The sequence below is a fragment of the Nycticebus coucang genome, chromosome 19 (genome assembly GCF_027406575.1).
Source record: "Nycticebus coucang isolate mNycCou1 chromosome 19, mNycCou1.pri, whole genome shotgun sequence".
In the NCBI taxonomy this organism is placed as follows: Eukaryota; Metazoa; Chordata; class Mammalia; order Primates; family Lorisidae; genus Nycticebus; species Nycticebus coucang.
In genome coordinates this window covers 42,340,418-42,364,188 of record NC_069798.1, presented here as the reverse complement: position 1 = coordinate 42,364,188, position 23,771 = coordinate 42,340,418, and the positions used below count along the sequence as shown (strand labels likewise).

At 45.0% G+C, this 23,771-nt stretch overlaps 1 protein-coding gene across 1 annotated transcript in view; it reads left to right on the top strand.

The window, feature by feature from the left end:
- Positions 1–18,783, top strand: part of LOC128571793 (lipoxygenase homology domain-containing protein 1-like) — a 55,516-nt gene extending 36,733 nt beyond the window's left edge. Inside the window, exons 7-11 of the mRNA XM_053571493.1 lie at positions 2,359–2,519; positions 10,987–11,455; positions 11,906–12,060; positions 13,876–14,009; positions 18,603–18,783. Of these exons, the coding sequence (XP_053427468.1) occupies positions 2,359–2,519; positions 10,987–11,455; positions 11,906–12,060; positions 13,876–14,009; positions 18,603–18,783 (1,100 nt within the window). The remainder of the gene's footprint in view (positions 1–2,358; positions 2,520–10,986; positions 11,456–11,905; positions 12,061–13,875; positions 14,010–18,602) is intronic.
- The last annotated feature ends 4,988 nt before the right edge of the window (positions 18,784–23,771 follow it).

The window sequence follows — 23,771 nt, the reverse complement described above, 5'->3', positions numbered from 1 at the left end:
ACTCACAGTGCCCAGATGCAAGGAAGCTGTTACTCGGCCGCCATCTTCTTGATCTCCCCTATAAAAGCATTTTTTAAATATTATTTCTCTGATGATTTCCCATTGTCTATTTCATCCGTTCTCTCTAGAACTGAACTCTTAATTAGATACTGAATTTACTCTCATTTTCTTACCTTTCTCTGTCACTTGACTTTTTGTTCTTGAGGAATTTCCTTTTTGTTTTTAGATGCCCTTGACTTTATACTTGCTGTTGAATATTTTATTTTAGACCACCATGTGTAATTTTCTATTAACTTATTCTTTTTATCTAAATGTTCATTGTTATTCTTCCTGAATTTTTATAATCTTGACTGCCCGTTTTTCTGAAAACCGAGAGAATCAAGGAAGTGAGCTTACCTAACAAAGGCAGTTGTCCCCTGGGTACCCCATTAGGATGCCCACCCTCACAGCTCCCCCTGCTATCTTGGCTCCATCCCACCCTCACTCCTGGACAACAAGTCTAGTAACTCTCGTTCAATTTCTTCATTCTCTCTGCCAATCCTCTTATTTTTCAGCCCCCAATTTCTCACATTGCTGTGGTAAAAGGAGAAAGAGTTGAAATGATTTGAAGAAAAACTGGAGTATGTCACATTGCCATGTTAATGGAAGATCATCTTGTTGAAAGTAACCATCATTACTTGGAAAAAAAAAATCATGTTGTCTTATAGTATTGCTGAGAGCACAGGTCTTTTAATAATCACATGAGAAGAATATGATCCAATTGTTCTTTAGGAAGACATTTTGCTGCCCACTGGGAAGTGGCTTCTGCTGGTGCACACGTGTAGCACATTTTTACCTTCTCACATCTTGATAAAGTATCACTTCGTAATATAAACAACTCTGTCAGTGAATTGTATCCATTGGTATCATCTGAAAGGTGCCTATATATATAATTTTTTTCATTTCAGATTAATGTGAGGCTACATTAATTAGGATTAGGTTATAATCTTTGCCTTTTTTAGGTAAGGTCTCTGTTGTAGTTGTGTCCCAAAGCCAGGAGGTGTGCTGTATACCCTTACATTGTACCCAAGCAGGAGGACACCAATCTCCCTCCCTCCTTGCCTCCCCCCACCCCCAATTTGAATTCAAGTGAGTTTTTCTCTTGTGTGGGTCCATTCATCTCCTGGCTTCATATTAGTATTGAATACATTGGATACTTGCTTTTCTGTTTTGTGATACTTTACTAAAGAGAATGTTCTCTAACTCTATCCAAGTTAGTACAAAAGATGTAAAGCCTCTTTTATGGCTAAATAGTATTCCATGATACATATATACCACAGTTTATTAATCCATTATTGGGTTGAGGGGTACTTGGGTTGATTCCACATCTTAGCAATTATAAATTGAGCTGTGATAAACAATCTAGTGCAAATGTCTTTATGATAAAATGGGTAGATATCTAGTAATGGGATTGTGCAGTCAAATAGAAGGTCCATTTTGAGTTCTTTGAGGATTCTCCATACATCTTTCCAAAGAGGCTATATTATTTTGCAATCCCACCAACAGTGTAAAAGTGCTCGAAAGATTCTATATTTTAAATAAGCACTATAGTTCCAACCCCTTACCCTTTATTGAAAGTAAGAAAAAGAAACAAGCACACAAGCTTTGCTTCCTTCTGCCCCATGGTATCTGCCCAAGGGTAGAGTCTTGTTCCATGTTGTGATACTGTAACAGAATATCACAGACTAGATAACTTATAATGAACAGAAATGTATTGATTCACATTTCTGGAGACTGAGGAGTCTAATATCAAGGTGTGGGTGTCTGCTGAGGCATTCCTGCTGTTTTACAATGTAGTGGAAGTCAAGGAGACAAGAGAGGACAGGAGGGAGCAGAATTCAGCCTTTTACAATGACACTGATCCTACCCATAAGGCTGGAGCCCTTGAGGGGTAATCACCCCTTAAAGGTCACACCTCATAATACTGTCAAATTAGCAATTAAATTTCAGCAGAGTTTTGGAGGGGACAAACATTTAAATAATAGCAGGTGTCCACACACCAGGGAGTACCAGTTGGTATATTGACTACTCCTCATTCCTGGGTCCCAAGGACACATATGCTAAAGTGGATGACTGGGCATGGGATTGCTTGGGTTTGCTGTTGCCACCAGCTACTCAATTCCTCTAAGCCTCAGTTTATCCACCTGCAAAATAAGAATGATTGTACTTATGCAGTGTATTGTGGGGAGGGAGATTAAATAACATTATGCTTGTGAAGCACCAGACACAATGGCCAGGCACAGGAAATGTCTGTTTTGTTACTGTCATTGTCACAGTTATTGTCACTAAATGTCCCATTTCTCCGGCATGTGCACACAGTGGTCCACTATGAGGTTGAGATTTGGACAGGGGATGTGGGTGGTGCAGGCACCACTGCCCGTGTCTACATGCAGATCTACGGTGAGCAAGGCAAGACAGAAGTGCTCTTCCTCTCCAGCCGCTCCAAAGTTTTTGACCGGGCATCCAAGGACACATTCCAGGTGTGTGTGGGGGTAAGGCAGTGGGGGGCCAACAGAGGGCCCAGGGGTGCCAAGATTCTTCTCTGGGTGTTCTTATTTCCCCTGCCGACTCCCACTCTAGAATGAGCTGCCTCCCTCTAGCTGGATAGGAAATACTTCCTCTCAGGGTTTGGCCTGAAATGAAAGGAGTGGACTAAATCAGTGGTTCTCATCCCTGACCTCATATCAGAATCACCCGAAAAGCCTTAAGAAAAAATGCTGCCTGTTCCAAACCCCAGGCCAGTTAAGTCAGAATGTCTGACAGTGAGATCTATTTTTTTTATTATTTATTTATTTATTTTAATTTTTTTATTTTATTGTTAAATCATAGCTATGTACATTAGTGCAATCGCCTGTACCCATTCTAAGATGCACCATAGATGTGGCCCCACCCATTACCCTCCCTCCACCAAAACCTCCCCCCCTTCCCCTTCCTTGGCCCTTTCCCCATAGTCTTGTGCTATAGTTGGGTTATAGTCTTCATGTGAAAGCTATAATTTAGCTTCTTAGTAGGGCTGAGTACATTGGATACTTTTTCTTCCATTCCTGAGATACTTTGCTAAGAAGAATATGTTCCAGCTCCATCCATGTAAACATGAAAGAGGTAAAGTCTCCATCTTTCTTTAAGGCTGCATAGTATTCCATGGTATACATGTACCACAATTTGCTAGTCCATTCGTGGGTCGATGGGCACTTGGGTTTCTTCCATGACTTAGCAATTATGAATTGGGCTGCAATAAACATTCTGGTACAGATGTCTTTGCTATATTGTGACTTTTGGTCTTCTGGGTATAAATCTAGTAAAGGAATTATAGGATCAAATGGCAGGTCTATTTTTAGGTCTCTAAGTATTCTCCAAACATCCGTCCAGGAGGAACGTATTAGTGGGCATTCCACCAGCAGTGTAGAAGTGTGCCCTTTCCTCCACATCCATGCCAACATTTCTGGTTTTGGGATTTTGTTATGTGGGCTACTCTTCCTGGGGTTAGGTGATATCTCAGAGTAGTTTTGATTTGCATTTCTCTGATGATTAAGGATGATGAGCTTTTTTTCATGTGTTTGTAGATTTTGCATCAGTCTTATTTAGAGAAGTTTCTCTTTAAGTCCCTTGCCCACCCTGAAATGGGGTCACATGTTCTTTTCTTGCTAATAAATTTGGGTTCTCTGTGGATTCTGGTTATTAGACCTTTATTGGAGGTATAACCTGCAAATATTTTCTCCCATTCTGAGGGCTGTCTGCTTGCTTTACTCACTATGTTCTTGGCTGTGCAGAAGCTTTTCAGTTTGATCAGGTCCAAGTAGTGTATTTTTGATACTGCTTCAATTGCCTGGGGAGTCCTCCTCATAAAATATTCACCCAGGCTGATTCCTTCAAGAGTTTTCCCTGCACTTTCTTCAAGTATTTTTATAGTTTCATGTTTTAAGTTTAAATCTTTTATCCAGTGAGAGTTTATCTTAGTTAATGGTGAAAGGTGTGGGTCCAGTTTCAATCTTCTACAGGTTGCCAGCCAGTTTACCCAGCACCATTTGTTAAATAGGGAATCTTTTCCCCACTGAATGTTTTTGATTGGCTTGTCAAAGATCAAATAATGGTAAGTAGCTGGATCCATCTCTTGGTTCTCTGTTCTGTTCCAGACATCTACTTCTCTGCTTTTGTGCCAGTACCATGCTGTTTTGATCACTATGGATTTATAGTACAGTTTCAGGTCTGGTAGCGTGATTCCTCCTGCTTCGTTTTTATTGCACAGTAATGTTTTGGCTATTTGAGGTTTTTTCTGATTCCATATAAAACGAAGTATTATTTTTTCAAGATCTTTAAAGTATGACAATGAACTTTAATAGGAATTGCATTAAAATTATATATTGCTTTGGGCAGTATGGACATTTTAACAATGTTGATTCTTCCCAGCCATGAGCATGGTATGTTTTTCCATCTGTTAACATCTTCGGCTATTTCTTTTCTTAGAGTTTCATACTTCTCTTTATAGAGATCTTTCACATCCTTTGTTAGGTATACTCCCAAATATTTCATCTTCTTTGGCACTACTGTGAAAGGAATAGAGTCCTTGACTGTTTGTTCAGCTTGGTTATTGTTGGTATATATAAAGGCTACAGATTTATGGGTGTTGATTTTGTAGCCTGAGACATTGCTATTTTCTTTGATCACTTCTAAAAGTTTTGTAGTAGAATCCCTAGTGTTTTCGAGATATACGATCATATCATCTGTGAAGAGTGAAAGTTTGATCTCTTCTGACCCTATGTGGATACCCTTGATCGCCTTTTCTTCCCTAATTGCAGTGGCTAAAACTTCCATTACAATGTTAAAGAGCAATGGAGACAATGGGCAACCTTGCCTGGTTCCTGATCTAAGTGGAAATGATTTCAATTTAACTCCATTCAATATGATATTGGCTGTGGGTTTGCTGTAGATGGCCTCTATTAGTTTAAGAAATGTCCCTTCTATACAAATTTTCTTAAGTGCTCTGATCATGAAGGGATGCTGGATATTATCAAAAGCTTTTTCTGCATCAATTGAAAGAATCATATGGTCTTTATTTTTAAGTTTGTTTATGTGTTGAATTACATTTCTAGATTTACATATATTGAACCAGCCTTGAGACCCTGGGATAAATCCGACTTGGTCATGGTGTATAATTTTTTTTGATGTGTTGTTGGCTTCTGTTTGTTAGGATCTTATTGAGCATTTTAGCGTCTGTATTCATTAGTGATATTGGTCTATAATTTTCTTTTCTTGTTGGGTCTTTCCCTGGCTTGCGGATCAAGGTGATGTTTGCTTTGTAGAATGTGTGGGGTAATATTCCTTCTTTTTCTATATTTTGGAAGAGGTTTAGTAGTATAGGTACTAGTTCTTCTTTAAAAGTTTGGTAGAATTCTGATGTAAAGCCATCAGGTCCTGGGCTTTTCTTTTTAGGGAGATTTTGTATAGTTGATGCTATTTCAGAACTTGATATAGGCCTGTTCAACATTTCCACTTCGTTGTGGCTAAGTCTTGGTAGGTGGCGTGCTTCCAGGTATTGGTCGATTTCTTTCAGATTTTCATATTTGTGAGAGTAGAGTTTCTTGTAGTATTCGTTAAGGATTTTTTGCATTTCTGAGGGGTCTGTTGTTATTTCATCATTACCATTTCTGATTGATGAAATTAGAGATTTTACTCTTTTTTTCCTGGTTAGGTTGGCCAAAGGTTTATCTATTTTATTGATCTTTTCAAAAAACCAGCTTTTGGATTTATTGATCTGTTGTATAATTCTTTTGTTTTCAATTTCATTTAATTCTGCTCTGATTTTGGTTATTTCTTTTCTTCTGCTGCATTTGGGGTTGAAGTGTTCTTCTTTCTCCAGTTGCTTGAGATGTTCCATTAAGTTATTGACTTCCTCTCTTTCTGTTTTCTTGAGGAAGGCTTGCAGTGCTATAAATTTCCCTCTTAGGACTGCCTTTGCAGTATCCCAGAGGTTCTGGTAATTTGTGTCTTGATTGTTGTTTTGTTCCAAAAATATGGTGATTTCTTTCTTAATCTCATCTATAACCCATGTATCCTTCAGCATAAGGTTGTTTAGCTTCCATGTTTTTGTATGGGTATGCAGGTTCCTATTGTTATTTAGTTCAACTTTTATTCCATGATGGTCTGAGAAGATGGGAGGAATGATTTGTATTTTTTTAAATTTGCTGAGGTTAGATTTGTGGCCTAGGATGTTGTCAATTTTGGAGTATGTTCCGTGGGCTGATGAGAAGAATGTGTATTCAGTTTTTGGGGGATGAAATGTTCTGTAGATGTCTGTTAAGTCCTGATGTTGAATGGTTGAGTTTAAATCTAAAATTTCTTTGCTTAGCTTCTTTTTGGAGGATCTATCCAGGACTGCTAAAGGGGTGTTAAAATCTCCAACTACTATGGAAGTGGAGGAAATCGAGTTGCTCATGTCTGTTAGAGTTTCTCTTATAAATTGAGGTGCGTTGTCGTTGGGTGCATAAATATTAATAATTGAGATCTGATCATATTGAGTATGACCTTTAACCAATATGAAGTGTCCATCTTTATCCTTAATTATTTTGGTTGGTTTAAAGCCTATTGCGTCTGCGAACAGGATTGCAATGCCTGCTTTTTTCTGCTTTCCATTTGCTTGGAATATAGATGACCATCCCTTCACCTTGGGTCTATATCTGTCTTTTAATGTAAGATGTGATTCTTGGATGCAGCAGATATCTGGCTTGAGTTTTTGTATCCAGTCCACCAACCTATGCCTCTTTAGAGGACAATTTAAACCATTCACATTAATTGAGAGTATTGATAAGTCTTTTGAGAGTCCGGTGGATATTTTTAATCCTTTTGTGACTGTGGAAGTTGGAATTTGATCAAAAATTTTTTGGGTGGGTTTACTTTTGTGGTGGAGAATTACGCTGGTCTTTATGGAGGATAGGTCTAAGAATGTCCTGGAGAGGTGGTTTAGTTGTGGCAAATTTCTTCAGCATGTGAATGTCGTTGAAGTATTTAATTTCTCTGTCATAAATGAAGCTCAGTTTGGCCAAAGGTTTGGCCAAACTGGGTACAGGATCCTGGGTTGAAAGTTATTTTGTTTTAGGAGATTAAAAGTCAATGACCATCCTCTTCTAGCTTGAAAGGTTTCAGCAGAGAGATCTGCAGTTATTCTGATATTCTTCCCCTTGTAGGTAATGGTTTTCTTTCGTCTGGCAGTTTTCAGAATTTTCTCCTTCATATTAACTTTAGTGAAATTGATTATGATGTGTCTGGGGGATGTCTTATTTGGGTTGAGTCATGCTGGAGTTCTGAAACTGTCTGCTATCTGAATTTTGGAATCTCTTGGCATGTCTGGAAAGTTCTTCATAATCTCATGGAGAAGAGACTCTGTGCCTTGTGAAGCCACTTCGTCACTTTCGGGGATCCCTATAAGACAAATATTGGTTTTCTTCAAATTATCTGAGAGCTCTCTGAGAGAGTGGTCTGTTTTTGCTCTTCATTTCTCTTCTTCTTTGAGGGTTTGGGAGCATTTGAAAGCTTTGTCTTCAATGTCAGAAATCCTTTCTTCTGCTTTCTCCATTTTGTTACTGAGGGATTCTACTGTGTTTCTCAGATCTTTGAAGGATGCAACTTCTTGTCTCAATGTGTCGAAATCTTTGGTCATTTGGTCTTTGAATCCGTTGAATTCTTGAGATAACTTTTGGAATTCTAATTCGATCTTATTTGCTATCCAGATCCTGAATTCAATTTCTGACATCTCAGCTATTTGTTTGTGCATGGGGTCTTGTGCTGTTTCTGCCCCGTTGATCCTTGGGGGAGTTGATCTACTCTGATTATTCATATTTCCAGAGTTTTTCTGTTGATTTTGCCTCATGATTGTTTTTCACTATTGCCTCTGGCTGTCCTCAGAGTTGGGGAGGTATCTCTCCAAGATTAGACCCCAGCAGGATCACTCTATTGTTGCTGGATATTTGTAGGGAGTGACCCTGTGTAGTTCCTCTGCAGCTGCTCTAGCTAGGGAGTTCTGGTTGTGAAAGCAGCTCTGGTTTGTGACACACCCGGATCCAGCAACAGGGCTGGGGGTGGTGCGCACGGTTCTGGGAGTGCCAGGCACCCAGTGACTTTGACACAGAGAGCCCAAGGCTCCAGCAGTCTCTGGCCAGGAGAAGAGCTCTGCGCAGAGGCAGGGAGAGTTCTAAAGGGCACACAGCTACCGGAGTCCCTGTCCAGATGAACGGGCTAGTGTGGAAGCTGGGAGGACACAGGAGGAGGACGCAGGGTTGCGTGGCTCCCACAGTTCCTGGTCAGGGAATGCAGAGGCCCGGTGGGTGCGGTTCACCGGTTGGGGGTCACTGCACAGCTCTTATGGAGGTCTGGGTGGCACCAAGCCCAGGCGTTTGAGATTGCTATGAGCTGTGACGTCACGGCACTCTACCCAGGGCAACAGCCCAAGGCTCCAGTGTGCCAAAACCGTCTCACTCTGCCCCTAAGGATTAAGGCTGTAAGGCAGCTCATTCCCCACCTTTAGGCTGCTCAGTCAGTAGGTTACGTTGACCCGCCCAATCCTTGCTCTAACACTCTGAGGGCAGAGCTTGCTGGGGCAGTTCTTTCACAATGGCTTCCTGTGCCCAGCTCAGTGGCTCAGTCTGGGGCCCCAGACAATGCCCTAAGTTCTCCACACTCCTGCTCAAGCTCTCCCCAAGGCAGTTCAACTGAGTGCCAAGTCCAAGAACACTGAAACAGTTCACAGGTAAGGCCTTTCCAGTTTACAGTCTCACTGCTGCTTGTACTTACGGTTGCCGGCGTGATTAGGTCGATCGAACACACACAACCACTTGCCAGTTTTCCACTGTTTTTTTCCTTCTCTTGGGGTCCAGAAGTCCCTTGCTGGCTCCCTGTATCCTCAAAGGGATGATTATAGGCAGATCCCACTGGCCAGAGATGCCTGGAGTCTTGTCTCCCCAGACTCGCTGTTCCCAGTTGCAGGGAAGCTGTTACTCGGCCGCCATCTTTAATCTCTTCCCTGAGATCTATTTTTTAAGTATACTTTTAGAAGCTCTTCCAGTGATACTAATGTGCTGCCAATCCTGAGAAGCACTGAAGTGGATTATTTTCATTTAGCAAAAGATGATATTAGGGCCTAGAGTCCTCTACCCACTCCCAGCTTGTGTCCCTGATCTTCCATCTCCTAGAGTTTTATGTTTGTGTTCGGACTGTCCCAGGCCTCCTCTTCCTTTGTAAATCTTTGAATAGGAGGAAAAAAGTGATGAGAATGTGAGCATATTTTTGGCAGGAAAGGAGGATTCAAGAGTGGTGCCCCTTCCTTGGGAGGCGGACACAACAAATGTTTTATGGTGGACCCAAGGATGTGTGAGTGCATGTGTTTGCAGGGAGCATGTTCATGCTGGGTGCTCTATGTTTGTCTATGGGCCACAAGCACCTTGGTCTTTGGCAGAATCCTTACCCAGGGCTCAAAGGAGAAGGTCTTAGCTGAACTGGGACCTGGGCCAGGGTTGCATATGTTGGGGATATCAGAGCTGGAGGGAGCTTCATTGAGTCAAATGCCCTCATGCACTGAGGTGGAAGGGAAGGTTTTACTTCCTCATCCTTTAAAACTCAGCTTTGTGATGCCTGGCCAGCTGGCTTCATAGTCTCTGTAATGATCAAAAGAGTCAATGTCAGGAAATGTACTGGGAGAGCTGTGCTCAGTTACAGAAATCTTCTGCATGCCACCTGCTGGGATGGGGTAGATGTAGGCCCGGCCAAGCAGGCAGGTGCGAGGGTGGCCAGCAGGCCTCCTTGGAGAGCTTGGTTGCAAGAGTGCCATGACCTGGAAATTCTGAAGAGTGCACTGATGTGCCAAAGGAGTCCCTTACCAGGTCCAGTGCCTATCCTTTAAGTAGCTGAGAAGGATGAATTCTGCTTTCTGGGGGGCCCTGCACTCCATCCTGGGTAGTAATTTTCTCACCAGTGAATTGGCTGTGTTGTGGATTCTTAAGCAGGAATCAAAAGGTCTGAGTTCTCACCTAAGTCTGGGCTTGAACTGTGGGACACTGTGCAACTCATGGGACAGCCCTAGCACTCATGTGAGAGAAGTGGTGGGACCAGGCTTGGAGAAGCATCAAACACCCAGGCAGGGGCTCCTTTGCACTGGGATCCCTAAAGGAGCCCTCCACTGAGGTCTGTGGGAGCCGGGGTTGGCTTCACCTCAATATGGGTCCTTCCTCAGAGTGTGGGGCTATAGAGTGGCCACTCCATCTAGGGCTGAGGAATCCATCAATACTGCCCCTTGAGCCAGTCATGTGCTGTGCTGAGATGAAAAATGATAGTCTCCACCTTTAGGAAACTCACAGTTGAGGGGCAGAGAGCTGCTGTAAGGAGGAAGAGGGCACCCAGGCCAGTCCAGGACCAGAGCTACACCCTGGGCCCCTGAGCCCTTTGGGTAGGGGCAGCCAGTCAGGCTGTGGCCATGTATTCAGAAGTCGCCTGGGCTTCGGGGGCCATGGGTGACATTTTTGTTTTTTAAAAAGAACACTTTTATTAATGTTTATTACAAAAGTTATTCATGCTTAATACTGACAAATTTTGGAGAGAAGACACAGGCACAAAAGGGAGAAAAGATATTACAGCACAGGACTCGGAATGGGTAGTTTTCAGTTAGGGATAGAGGAGAGAGTAAAGGCAGGCCAGAGAAGGGAATTGGGCGAGTGGATAGAAAGAAATAGGAAAAATAGGAATGAGTATGTGTGTGTGTGTGTATTTGAGAGAAAGAGAGAAACGGGGAGACAGCTGGACCACATAGCAATTGGGAAGAAATAAATTTGGAGGCACGGGGGGCCAGGCCAGGGGAACCAGGCTGGGCATGGCAGGAGAAAGGAAGCTGGTGGACACCTGTGAGTGCCCCTTGGCCCGCATGTCCCAAGCCAGGCTCTGCCCCAGCCTCTGCCCTTTGCACAGCTGGAGGCGGCCGACGTAGGTGAGATCTACAAGATTCGGCTCGGGCACACGGGCGAGGGCTTCGGGCCCAGCTGGTTCGTGGACACCGTGTGGCTGCGGCAGCTAGTGGTGCAGGAGGTGGAGCTCACACCCGAAGAGGAGGCCCGCAAGAAGAAGGAGAAGGACAAGCTGCGGCAGCTGCTGAGGAAGGAGCGGCTGAAGGCCAAGCTGCAGAGGAAGAAGAAGAGCAGGAAGGGCAGCGACCAGGAGGACGAGGGGGAGGGGGAGGAGGAGTCCTCATCAGAAGAGTCCTCCTCAGAAGAGGAGGAGGAGGAGACCGAGGAGGAGGAGGAAGAGGAGGAGTTTGGGCCCGGGATGCAGGAGGTGATTGAGCAGTACAAGTTTGAAGCCCACCGCTGGCTGGCCCGGGGCAAGGAGGACAATGAACTTGTCGTGGAGCTGGTGCCGGCTGGCCAGCCGGGTCCTGAGCGTAAGACCAAGGAGGGTTCGGATGGTTCCCCTAAAGAGGGCTGGTGGGGGGCAGGGGTGCCTAGATCCCCCTCACATGGAGGCCAAGTAGGTGGGCACCCTTGTGGTTCCCAAACAGCGCTCCTGACCTGTCTGCAATGCCACCTCCGACGGCTCCGTTTGGAGTTAACCACAGTCCTTGTCCTGACGCTCTCAGGAGGAATCAGTAACTTTGGCAGGAGCCCTGGCAGAACTAGTTAAGACTGTGGGGGTGTGAGGCCATGCTGAAGCCAAATGTCGCCCTTGGTTTCTTGGTGAAGGCGTCTGGGTCAGGAAGAGGGGTAGTTTCACTCCTAGGTTAGTGCAGATGTGTATCTGTCCTGCTCCCAGCATCTGGCTAGATCTGAGAGGCTGTGCCTCGGGCTCACCCCAAGGCCCTGGTGTCCTCAACTCTGTGTTTTTCTATCTCTAGCCAACACCTATGAGGTCCAGGTGATCACTGGGAACGTGCCCAAGGCTGGCACTGACGCTAACGTCTACCTGACCATCTATGGCGAGGAGTATGGAGACACGGGTGAACGGCCCCTGAAGAAGTCAGACAAATCCAACAAGTTCGAGCAGGGGCAGGTAGGACTGGGTGTCTGGCCCCTGGGTGGGTGCCATGGAGTGTGACGCTCTGTGAGGATCCCCACAGCAGTCCCCTGGTACGCAGTGTACCAGGCAGCGTGCACTGTCAGATCTCCCCAGATTTTATGGCAGCACCTCTTCCATAAGCACCAGTGCTCTATGGTGAGGTTAGGAGAAAAGTACAGGTGGGGTTCCAGGACCAGAGCCCACAGGCTAGCTGACCCATAGGAGCAACAGGGCGTCAAGGAGAAATGATGATCACTGTGAAATGGCACCTTGGGGAATACTTGGTGGGAAAGGGCAGCTTAAACTATGGCAGATGAGCATGGCATAGATGGATAAAGATCACAGTGCAAGATGTTCTTAGAAGATGAGGCTACAGGAGCTCAGACGTGGAAGTAAAAGTGAGGGAGGCCAGGTGATGACAGTGAGTCTTCCAGCAGAGCCAGGGTCAGTGCTGAGCCTAGCGGATAATTGAGCGGATGAGACTGATTTAGTGTATGGGGGTGAGTGGGGCTATGAGAGGTGGGCAGTGAGAAGCCAGGAAGGAAATGCATGCACCACCCTCCTCCCGGTGGAGTGGGAAAAGTGTGAAAAGCAAAGCTGTCATCCTTGTCCTTTATGTCCTTCAAAATTTTACAATATTCCCCATCTAGAAGATGGTCCCCTACCTCACCCTTCCCATTCCTGCCTCTATTCCAAAGCCAGGTTTTCTGATTAACACAGAAACAAACAAACAAAAAATGAACCAAGTTCATCAAAATACCTCTGGGCTCATTGCTTGATTATCTCAGGGGCACCCTGGTTTTTCTTTAAACATTCCCTTCCATGACTTGAGTGTCACGGGTTATTTCTGCATTTCAGTGCCTTCCTTTAAAAAGTATAGCCACGATCTTCCTGCATAGGAAAAGATTTCTAGAGCATGACTTACTTGGTAAGATCGATGAAACATAAATAAGGACTCTTAGGCAATAGCACTGTGTCCATGTTAAGCTTCCCGAGTTGAATTGTTGTGCTGTGGTTATAGGAGAATGTCCGCGTTCTTAGGAATGCCAAGCTGAACCATTTAGAGGTGAAGGTTCGTGGTATCTTCCACTTACCTTCAAATGATTCTGAAAAAAGCAGAAAGAGTGAGGAGAGTGCAAGAGATAGAGTGATAAAGCACATATTGCAAGTAATGCAAGTGAAGGTGTACAGACTTTCATTGTCTGCAAATTTTCTGTAGATATGAAATCTTTTTCAAAATTAAGAGTCAAAAAAGTTATAGAGCCAAGAAGACCCTGTTGGCTTATGTGGTCCTGGTGTCTCTGCACACACAGCAGTTTTGTGCACACACACAGTATTGTTCTTACTTCATATTCCTCCTGATGTGGGAAGCAAGTCCAAGTCTTCCATCTCTGTCACTTTGGATTTGGACTGGTTCAGAGCAGGTACTTTGTACAAATCTGTGATTGAGGGAAATCACACACAGGGTCTCAGTGCACCCCCAGCACATACAGCACGAATGCAGTCTCCTGCGAGCCTGTCTTCTCCTCTGCCTCCCTCTCAGGGTCACCTTCCCTGCCCTCTCCTCTCACCACCTTCCTGGACACAGTGATAGTTAGAAGACTTCCTGACAGGGGCAAGTAAGAAAATAGTCTTGCAGACCAAACACCAGATGGAAAAAGTGACATTTTCCATCATCTCCATCCCCAGTTGCTTTGGGTCTCACAGTGGGCCTCTAGCTGGAGGGCTTGAATCTGTGGGAGGGTAGAGCTGCTGGCAAAGTGTGAGTGTGGGTCTGGCCCCTCTGAGTGCCACTCTGTCCCTTCCCAGACAGACACCTTCACCATCTATGCCATTGACCTGGGGCCTCTGGCCAAGATTCGGATTCGCCATGACAACTCAGGCAACAGAGCAGGCTGGTTTCTGGACCGAATAGACATCACCGACATGAACAATGAGACCACGTAAGTGGCCAGAGGGGAGGGAGGGCCGGTTCTGCTCTGAGGGAGGCTGCTGCCACTAAGCCAGCCATGGGAGAAGACTGAGATGAGGGTGGACTAGGTGACATCTGAGGGTGAGGGTGTGCTGGGTGACATCCAAAGGTGAGGGTGGGTGGCTGTGTCATCTTCTTGGCCTTGGTGGATTTGGCCCACATAGTGGGCTGTGTGGAGAGTGCCTCTCTCCCTTTCCTCTTCCTGGGCAACCCCCGGAGCTGCTCACCCCAAAAGGCAATAGTCTGGTAGCTCATTCAATCAGAAGCCCTTGAGGCCTGTGAGTTCAGAGAGGGGGCTTCTGGTCCCTGCCAGGCCTTCCGTGGCAGCCACCCTTTCCTCATCTCCTTAGCTTGCCCGTACATCCTTCCATGTGTAAAGCAATTTCCAGCACAATATTTCAATGTTCTATGCCAGGAATTAGGGAACTTTTCCTGTAAAGGCCCCGTAGTACGTTTTGTTTTTTTCAGGCATGTGGTCTCTGTATGAACAGCTTTGGCGTGGCACAAAAGCAGCCATAGATGCCACCTAAGTGATTGGGCATGGTGATGTCCTGATAAAACCTTATTTATGGACACTTAAATTTGAATGTCATGTAATTTTCACATCATAAAATATTATCTTTCTTTAGATTCTCTTTCCAACCATTTAAAAATATAAAACCCACACTTCAGCTTGTGGGATGCACATAAACAGGTGTTTGGCTTCCTGGCCCCTGCTGGAGGCTGACAGCAATCACCACGTGAGCACGTTGGAAGGGGACTGTTCTGTCTTCCCACAGGGGAAGGACCCAGGCCCCAGGGAAGCAAAGCCACTGCCCCCAAGCTAGTCAATGCCATAGCCAGGACCAGAACTCCAGGCCATCCATGTTGAATCTGGCATGCTTTCCACCATTAGGCCACATTTTCCCTTGGGTGCAAGAGGGCCAAGGCAATAGAGAGGACAGAAGGCCCCTCGAGATCCTGAATGGGGTCTGGCTGCTTCAGGCCTGCCAGTGCCTGGAATTTAGTGGGCACCCTATAAATAAACATTTCTGGGGTCAAATCAACTTCTTGGCTAACAGCCTGATGTCTCTTGGAGCATGCCCTTTAGCTGGACTTTTTTCTGTGCAGGACAGAGGGTGAAAGGGCACCCTCATCTCCCACCCCACCCTGCCCCACTGACCCCAGGGGACACCCAGACACAGCTCACAGATAGCCAATGTCATGGTTTCCTATGAGGTTGTTTTGATGGGGCACAAGGGCTATAGAACAACCCACTGGCTGGGAACCAGGGTCTTGAGCTGAGGTCTGTCTTCTGCCAGAGACTCATCAGGTCATCCTGGACAAGTCGCCTCAGCTTTATGTCTTTTTTTTTCCCTTTCCTGTTAAATGGGCTTAAAGGTGTCATCCTAGTTTACTTCTCAAGGTGTTCTGAAAATCTAAGGCATTCAAGCTTTGAAAGGAAGAACTGCCGCAGACCTGTGGGGATACGTACAAACCGCAAGCGTCCAGCTCTGTCAGGGTCAGCTATTCTGTGCCATTGGGTTGACATTTGTCAGCCAGCCCACCAATTTAAAAATTATTGTAGTTTCTAACCTGTTTTAATGTCTGTCAGTATTTGTCTTCTTTCATTATTAAAAATATTAGCTATTCTTTCTGTTTTCAAATCAAGATAGTTAGTGATTTGAAAAAAAAAAAATCCTCTTGGAATTTTGATTGTTGTACCCCTGAACGTGTGTGTGGAGAGCTGCATATTTAGAATAAGTGCTACCCATGGTATCATTTTCCATTTATCCTACTGTTCCTTTATGTATCTCAGTAATGCTTTATCATTTTCTGCACATAACTGCTACACATTCTTGTTAAGTGTATGCCCAGGTATATTATATTTTATTGCTCTTGTGAATAGAATCTTCATTACTCTTCTCTCTTTCCCCTCCCTCTTTCTTTTTTCTTTCTTCCTCCACCCTTCCCTCATCTCCTCCTGTTCCCTCCCCTTCCTGTTCTGTTAGTGTTGCTAGTTCACCCTTCTCTGTTTCCTTTGCTATTGAAATAGAAGTCAGTAAGGGCTCTGGGATGAGCTGGCTTCAATAATCTTCAGGCAAGAGCAACTCTGAGCAAAGCGTGCTTTGGGAGATAGATAACAAATTATAGAAGTTCAGAAGAAACAGGATCAGAATCATACGTGGTCCCACCCCAGGGACTTTTCATTTGCTGTCCCTCCTCCCTGGCACTCCCTTCCCTGGTGGCTCACTCACACATCTGCCAGGATGTCACCAACTTACTGGGGCCCCCTTCCCCTTTATGCTTCTTTCTCTGATTATTTTTTTCTGTATCACATGTCCTCTGACCTACAACAAACTGGTATATTTTCTCATTGTTCTTCTCCCATAAGTAACATGTTAAGTTCTGTGGAGGTAATGACTTTGCCTGTTTTGTTTATTGCCACATTCTCCCCAGAACCTAGAAGAGTGCCTGGTACACAAGAAGCATATCATAAATACTACTAAATTAACTCATGAATATAAATGATGATTAATGTATCGATTCATTTGTTAATTCAGCAAAGACATGCCATGCTAAGTACTGGGGCTTAATAGCCAGCTCAGATCTCTTCAAAGGCAGAGTGGAACTGAGATGGTCTGGGACGCAGGTGATTTAGATTTGAGTCCTTTCTCTTTCACTCTTTATCGTGTGGGATTGGGAAAGTCACTTTATGCCACTTACCCTCAGGTCTTTCATCCATACCATGAGAAAATGTGTGTGAGGGCCTTGTACTATGTCTGACTCCAGAATAGACTCAGCATGGTTCTTTCTCTCGGTGATAAGCCAGACCCTGATTGTCCACATGCATTTGCTCTCGGTGCCCGTGAGAGGGCATGTCCCCTTTCCTTTCTGTCTCTGACTTTCTTCTCTCCCTAAATAATCTTCCTGACTCTTTCTTTGTGTGTGTCTCTCCCTGGGTCCTCGTCCTCTGCCAATTTTCTATACTCATTGTCTCTGCCTATGTCCTGACCCCACCTCTTTCTTTATTTCTGTCTGTCTTCCTTAATTGGCCATGATTTAGAACTATAGCCTATTATTCATAAGTTATCTGATTGAATAAAATTTTAACTTTCCCATTCATACATTTAAAGGCTAAGAAGGAGAACACTAGGCATTTTCACTTAAACACTAATTGAATGTCAGTTTAATTTCTATCACCCCAGGGTGGGCTTCTCTTGCCTTTTAAGTCCATGTCTGTCAGTACTAAATCTCCCCCTCCCCACTCCTTCCAAGCCCATGGATAAAGGTCTTGCTCTCTGGTTCTGCTCCTCTGACATTTTGGCATTTGGAGGCAGTGAGGACTGTAGGAGAATGTGGGGATCAACCAAAGATGAGCCCCTCAGCCTGAAGTGCCCCCACTCTCTAGATTTTGGTTCATTCCCTGAGTGGCCCTTATGCATCAGGGCAGGGTAGGGAAGAGGCATACACGGGGCCAAATGGCCTCAACGTAGAAATAGGTTTCATTCTCTCTTTGAGTTGTTCTGGGAATTTAGGGGCCGGAGGAGAGCTTCTCAAGCCACAGCCTCCAGAGAGCACAAGCATTAGATGGGAAGGATAAAAGAGACGGGAACAACAGCCATGATAATAGCAAATTCTTACTAAGAGCCTCCTTTGAGCCAGACATTTTTAACAAGTACTTTAAAAGTTTAATTCATGTAATCCCTGCAATGATCTAGGAAATAGGCAATACTCTGCTTATTTTATAAAATAGTAACATAAGGTACCAGAGCAGGGTTGCCAGATAAAATACAGAATGGCCAGTTACATTAGAATGTTAGATGAGCAATGAATAATGTTTAAGTCCGTCACAAATATTGGCTAGAATATCCCTAAAACATTGTTTATTTTTTTACTTAAAATTCAAACTTAACTGAGGTTCTGTAACTCTATTGGCTAAATCTGACAACCCTAGCACAGAGAGGTAAAGAAACTTGCTCAAGATTACGTAACAATTAGTGACAGAGCCCAGGTTTATACCTGGACGGTCTGGCCCTGGGGAGTTGTGGGGGCCACTGTGGAGTCCAGCTGGGACTTCCATCCCACCATGGCCCCAGGTGTCTCCCTTGCCAGCTTCTCAGTCACACTCTTTGTACCTTCCAAAAGCACAATTGGTTCATTCCATTAAAATTTACTGACTCAGCACTTATGTATCAAGCTCCCAGTGTGTATAACCCTCTCTGCTAAAGTAGCTCTGGCTAACAGGTTAAGTCCAGAAAGGGATGGAAGGGTGCCTATAAGTCCCTCTCTTTCTGGATATTTCCATCTACTGCAACTCTGATTGAGTGTCCGCAAATCTTCAGACATGTCACACAGCCATTCTCAAAGGAATGTCTGTAGACAATGTCCCCATGTTTGTTCTCTCCCTCAGACCAGTGACAATGAGGTGACCCCAGACAGGGGTAGGATAGGCGGGCAATGCTGTGAGGGCAGACAAGGGCTCGAGCCCCTCGGAGGGCCTCTGTTCTCAGCCCATGACTGTTTCTGCAAGAGACTTCCCCAGAGGACATTCCCAACTTTTCCCTCCCCCCATCTCCCATAGGTATTACTTTCCATGCCAACGCTGGCTGGCTGTGGAGGAGGATGATGGGCAGCTGTCCAGGGAGCTACTGCCAGTGGACGAGTCGTATGTGCTGCCACCAAGCGCAGATGAGGAGGGTGGCGGTGGTGACAACAACCCCCTCGACAACCTGGCCCTTGAGCAGAAAGGTTTCCTAAACTAGAGCTAATTTCTTCTCTCTAGCACCCTTCCCCTCTGCCTGTCCCCACCCTGGGTCTCCATCTTCCCTCCCTCCCTTGTGGGCCCTAGGCCCCTCCTCCTCTGACAATCTATCTGCACAGCCCTCTCATTCATCCGTGGTGAGAATGGGGAGGTAAGGGGAGCATATTCCCATATGTCAAGCACAAGGCCAGGTATGAAGCACATGGCTTAGGACAGAGCTGTTTTCAGGGATGGAATGGAATAGATTCAGCTTTTGTCCTGTCCTCTGGCACATTATAGTCACTTAATGGATTTTTGTCAAGGGAAATAATGGACAATAGTCTTGAAGTGTTCTATCATGCTGGGGCTCCCTCCCCTGAAGCTCACATCCCTAAAACTCTTCCCAGGCTAGAGATGGCAGGTTGTAGCCCCCCAAGTCTCTCCTAACCATCCCATCAACTCTATTGATTGAGGGCTTACTGTGTGAGCTAGAGGCAGGGGAGCTTCATCTCTACCCTCTGGAAAGTTCCAGTCTAGGGATGACTGCAGAACATACATACTGCAAGTACAGTGATTCATAGAAATGGCCAAAGTGAACACAGAAACATGCTCATTACTCATCACAGGGCTCACAGGGAACAGGATGGAAGGGACAGAGGCAGGACTGGATAGATGGAGCCAGGTAGGGTGAACCTAGGAAGTCCTCCTAGAGCCGGCGCCGTCCTGCCCCTCCCTTCCTGGGAGGAAAAATCTACAGCTCATGCTTTACGTGCCCCTCCTGGCAGATAAATCTACCACGTTCTCAGTGACCATAAAGACCGGGGACAAGAAGAATGCAGGCACAGATGCCAATGTCTTCATTACACTCTTCGGCCTGCAAGACAACACGGGTAAGAAAGCAACACAAGGCTGAAGTTCCCCCACATTCCTCCCCAGGGAGACTGCAAGATTCAGCAGAAGTTTCCAAGGGAATCCAGGTCATGCTTCTGGGTCTCAACAGAGTGCAGGCACCTAAACCCATCAGAGAAAAAAAGTTCCTTTTTCTCTAAAAACAAAACAAAACAAACTCCTCCTCTCTGTGCCAGTTTTCTCCTTCCGTTCTAACAGTAGAGATAGCTGTAATCCTAACTTCACCCCAATAAAAACCTGGGAAAAGGGGGCTCTTCTAAACTTCCACTGAGATTTAGCCAACCGGCCACAGGGTGTTCTCAGCGTGAGGTGCTCCAGGAATCTTAGAATTATTCTGGAGCCTCTGCCTGGAATAAGGTGGCATTTAGTGTTGGGCTTAGCCACCCACTCAGGCCACCTATCCAGCCATTCTGTCTGAGTTTAGAGAAGAATCAGTCCCTCAAGTAGTCATCATGCATTTGTTTGAAACCCTATGGGTCCAGATTCCCATGCCAAGCATAATTAAAGAATAAATGGACCCAATCCATGATCACAGGGTGTTTGTATTCTATTATAACACATTGGTATGCTGGAAAGAACATGGACTCTGGAGCTTGCCTGATTGGTTCAAATTTCCATTCCACCATTTATTACCTGTGTGACCTTGGGCAAGTTGCTTCAACTTTCTGTGCCTTAGTTTCCCTTATATAAAAATGGGGGTAAAACTGTATATACCTCATAGAGGTATAGATTTAATGAAAGTGAACATGTGAAATATTAAGGATGCAGTGGCACCCAATAAATGGGTAACATTTATAAACAATAAATGTTAATAATTATTATTATTGAATAGGTCAGATAAATTAAATAATGTATAATGAAAGAATTAGTCATAAATGACAAATGAATGTAATTGTAACAGTTCCTAAACCATGGTCAAAAGAATTGATTGGTCCTAACAACTGCTCTTGTTCACTGAGGGCTTTCTTTGTGTCAGAAACAGTTTTAAGCACGCAAAAGTAACCATCTTATTAAATCCTAGAACAAGCCTTCAGAGAAGGCACCACGACTCTCCTTTTTGACCTTTGAGGAAACTAAGTCTCACAAACATTAAGTAATTTCCCCAAAGCCACCCAGATAGTAAGTGGCAGGACCAGCATTGGACCAAGATCCCCTATCCCTCTGTGCACTTAAACTATTTCTGGAATGAGTCTATGAATATCAGAAGACTTCCTGCATGAGGAGGACCCAGATCTGGGACATTAAGGCTACATAACATGTGCTGAGGCAGGAGGAGATGATGAGGATTCTGAGACCACCTCAAACTTCAGACTGACGTCACAGTCCCAGGATGAGTTACATCTGTGAGATGGCTGGTGGGAGGAATTTGAAAAACACTCATCTGTCAATTAGAGAAGAGTCTCCAGAGATCCCGACATGTCCTGTCCCCAGAGAAGACCCCCTATTTCATAAACAAGCATGAGGAACTTGGCTTTGTCACTGGCCTGGCTCCTTCCCCATGTGGAGGATTGTGAGGGGTAGAGGAAAAGAACATTGACTTGGGACCTCACCATCTTTACCTGGGTGATCTTGGATAAGGCCTTTCCTTAGATATAAACTGGAAATAAAAATGCCTACCTCAAAGGTTATTGTAAAGCTCAATAAAGGACACACACCCTGGAAAATGACTGGTGTGCAAAGCTGCCTAGTGGATGGTAATTGCATAGCCTAAATTTGGTAGAAGTTGTGAAATATAGTCACTCTAAGGAGGGACTAAAAGGTTTGGGACAGACTGGGTTTGAAAGGTCTCAGGTCCAGCTGGTCATGTTATGTTCATATTGTTGGCAGGAATGACGCTCCTGAAGTCCTCCAAAACCAACAGTGATAAGTTTGAGAGAGACAGCATCGAAATCTTCACGGTAGAGACCCTGGACCTGGGAGACCTGTGGAAAGTCCGGATTGGCCACGACAACACAGGTTTGACTGTCTCTTCCTCCTCTCTGTTCTCTGCTAAGGCTATGAGGGCCATGGACAGGTTTCTGTGGGCATCTGGGAGTGAGTCTAGAAATACAAATGCCATCTGCCTTCCCTAATGACATGGCTTCCTCAACTGCTTTGGCTCAGTGGAGCCCTGGCTGCACACAGAGATTCTGTCTAACTGGTCTGGGGGTAAGACTTGGACACTGGTGATTTTTCTTTCTTTCTTCTTTTCTTTTTTATTTCAGACAGTCTTTACTATGTCACCCTGGATAGAGAGCTGTGGTGTCACAGATCACAGCAACCTCAAACTCTTGGTCTTAAGAGATTCTCTTGCTTCAGCCTCCCAAGTAGCTGGGACTGCAGGTGCCCGCCACAATGCCCGGCTATTTTTTCTTGCGGTTGTCATTGTTATTTAGTTGGCCTGGGCTGGGTTCGAAACCGCCAGCTTCGGTGTATGTGGCTGGCACTATGGGCGCCGAGCCTGACACTGGTGATTTTTGAAGCCTTTCCTCCAATCTTGGTAATTTTAATGTGCAGCCAGATTTGAAACCCCCTGATCTAACTCAGTTGTTCTCTAACTTAAGTGCGCATCAGAACCCACCTGGGAGGTGACCAAAACACCAATTTCTTAGCCCCACCCACAGAAGCTTTGATTCTTTTGTGTCATCCCTGCCATTGGGTGAAAGTATAAAATTTTGGTGAGCACAGCTCTTTTTGGCATCCCTGGGCTCACCCCTGGGCCACATCTTTGCTTTGTCCCCCACCCCAGGGCCCCACATCTCTCTTACCATCCTGTCATCTCCTCTCAATTCTCCTTCACTCTCACCTGTTTCACTGACAGCACCTTGGAGCGTGGTTTGGCTTTGGCTGGGTGCACACAGTAACAGCAATCATTTTAGCAATGCTGCAACCAGAAGGGATGATATGGTGACAGTGGTGTTATAGGTGTCAGCCTCGAGTAGGAAAGGATACTGAGAGTCCCTGAAGTCACCCACAGAAAACAGTCTGCATAGCTCCTTGATGGGGTCTGTGTCTCCTCTCTCTCCAGGCAAAGCCCCAGGCTGGTTTGTAGACTGGGTAGAGGTCGACGCCCCATCTCTTGGAAAGTGCATGGTGTTCCCCTGTGGCCGCTGGCTGGCCAAGAATGAAGACGATGGAGCCATCATCAGGGACCTCTTCCATGCAGAGCTTCAGACAAGGCTGTACACGCCATGTAGGGACCACACATGGCAAGGCTGGCCCTCACCAGGTCCCCACCATTGGCAACCCCAACTCAGTCCCAGTTCCTCTTCCTCCTCCAGCATGGGCTCTGAGCCAGGCCAAACTCGGAGATTTGGGTCTCTTATCCCTTTCCTGAGTTTCCTGAGCTCTGTGGGGGCTGAGGATAATTTTCTAGACCCAAGAAAATAAAATACAGGGTTTATTCCAGACTCTACCCCCAGACTAGCTGGTGAAAACGTGTAGACAGCCTAACCTCTCTAGAGCTCAGTTTCCTCATCTGCAAAATTGAGATGATAATGCAGGATGATTGTAATATCCAAAAAGAAGGAAGATGAAGGACTGACTGAGGAACCATTATTAGCTCCGTCAGCAATCCTCATTGCATCATGAACATCCCAAAGAAATCACCACTATAGGGTTTTCTCATAGGGTGCAGGTTGATGGCTGAAAAGGGCCCTCACTTATGGGTTGAGGGGAAACACAACCCAGAACAGAAAAAGAAAAAGAAGGTAAATGTAACTCCTTTTTCTGGCTAAAGGAAAGGTGGCAGAGAAGAAATTTGGTGAAAGTTTGGCACTTCCCTTCCACTGTCACCTTCAGAAAATACGCGTTAAGTGTTTGTATATGTGTAAATCACATGTAAGAACATAGTAGGTATTGGGAACCACGTGGACATCAACCAAACTACAAAAATCTGTCTGACTTTGGTAAAATCTGAATTAAACCAGGAGATACAATTTTTTCCCCAACTAAATAATGAACTGTACTAAAAGATGTCCCCCAAACATCTTAAACAACATGAATCACTGATGAACTTTTTTTTTTTTTTTTTTTTTTTTTTTTGCCTAAAGCAAGTAAACTAGAAATGAATAGATCATCAATGTATTTTCTGGTTCAAAGCCTGAAATAAAGTGACATTTC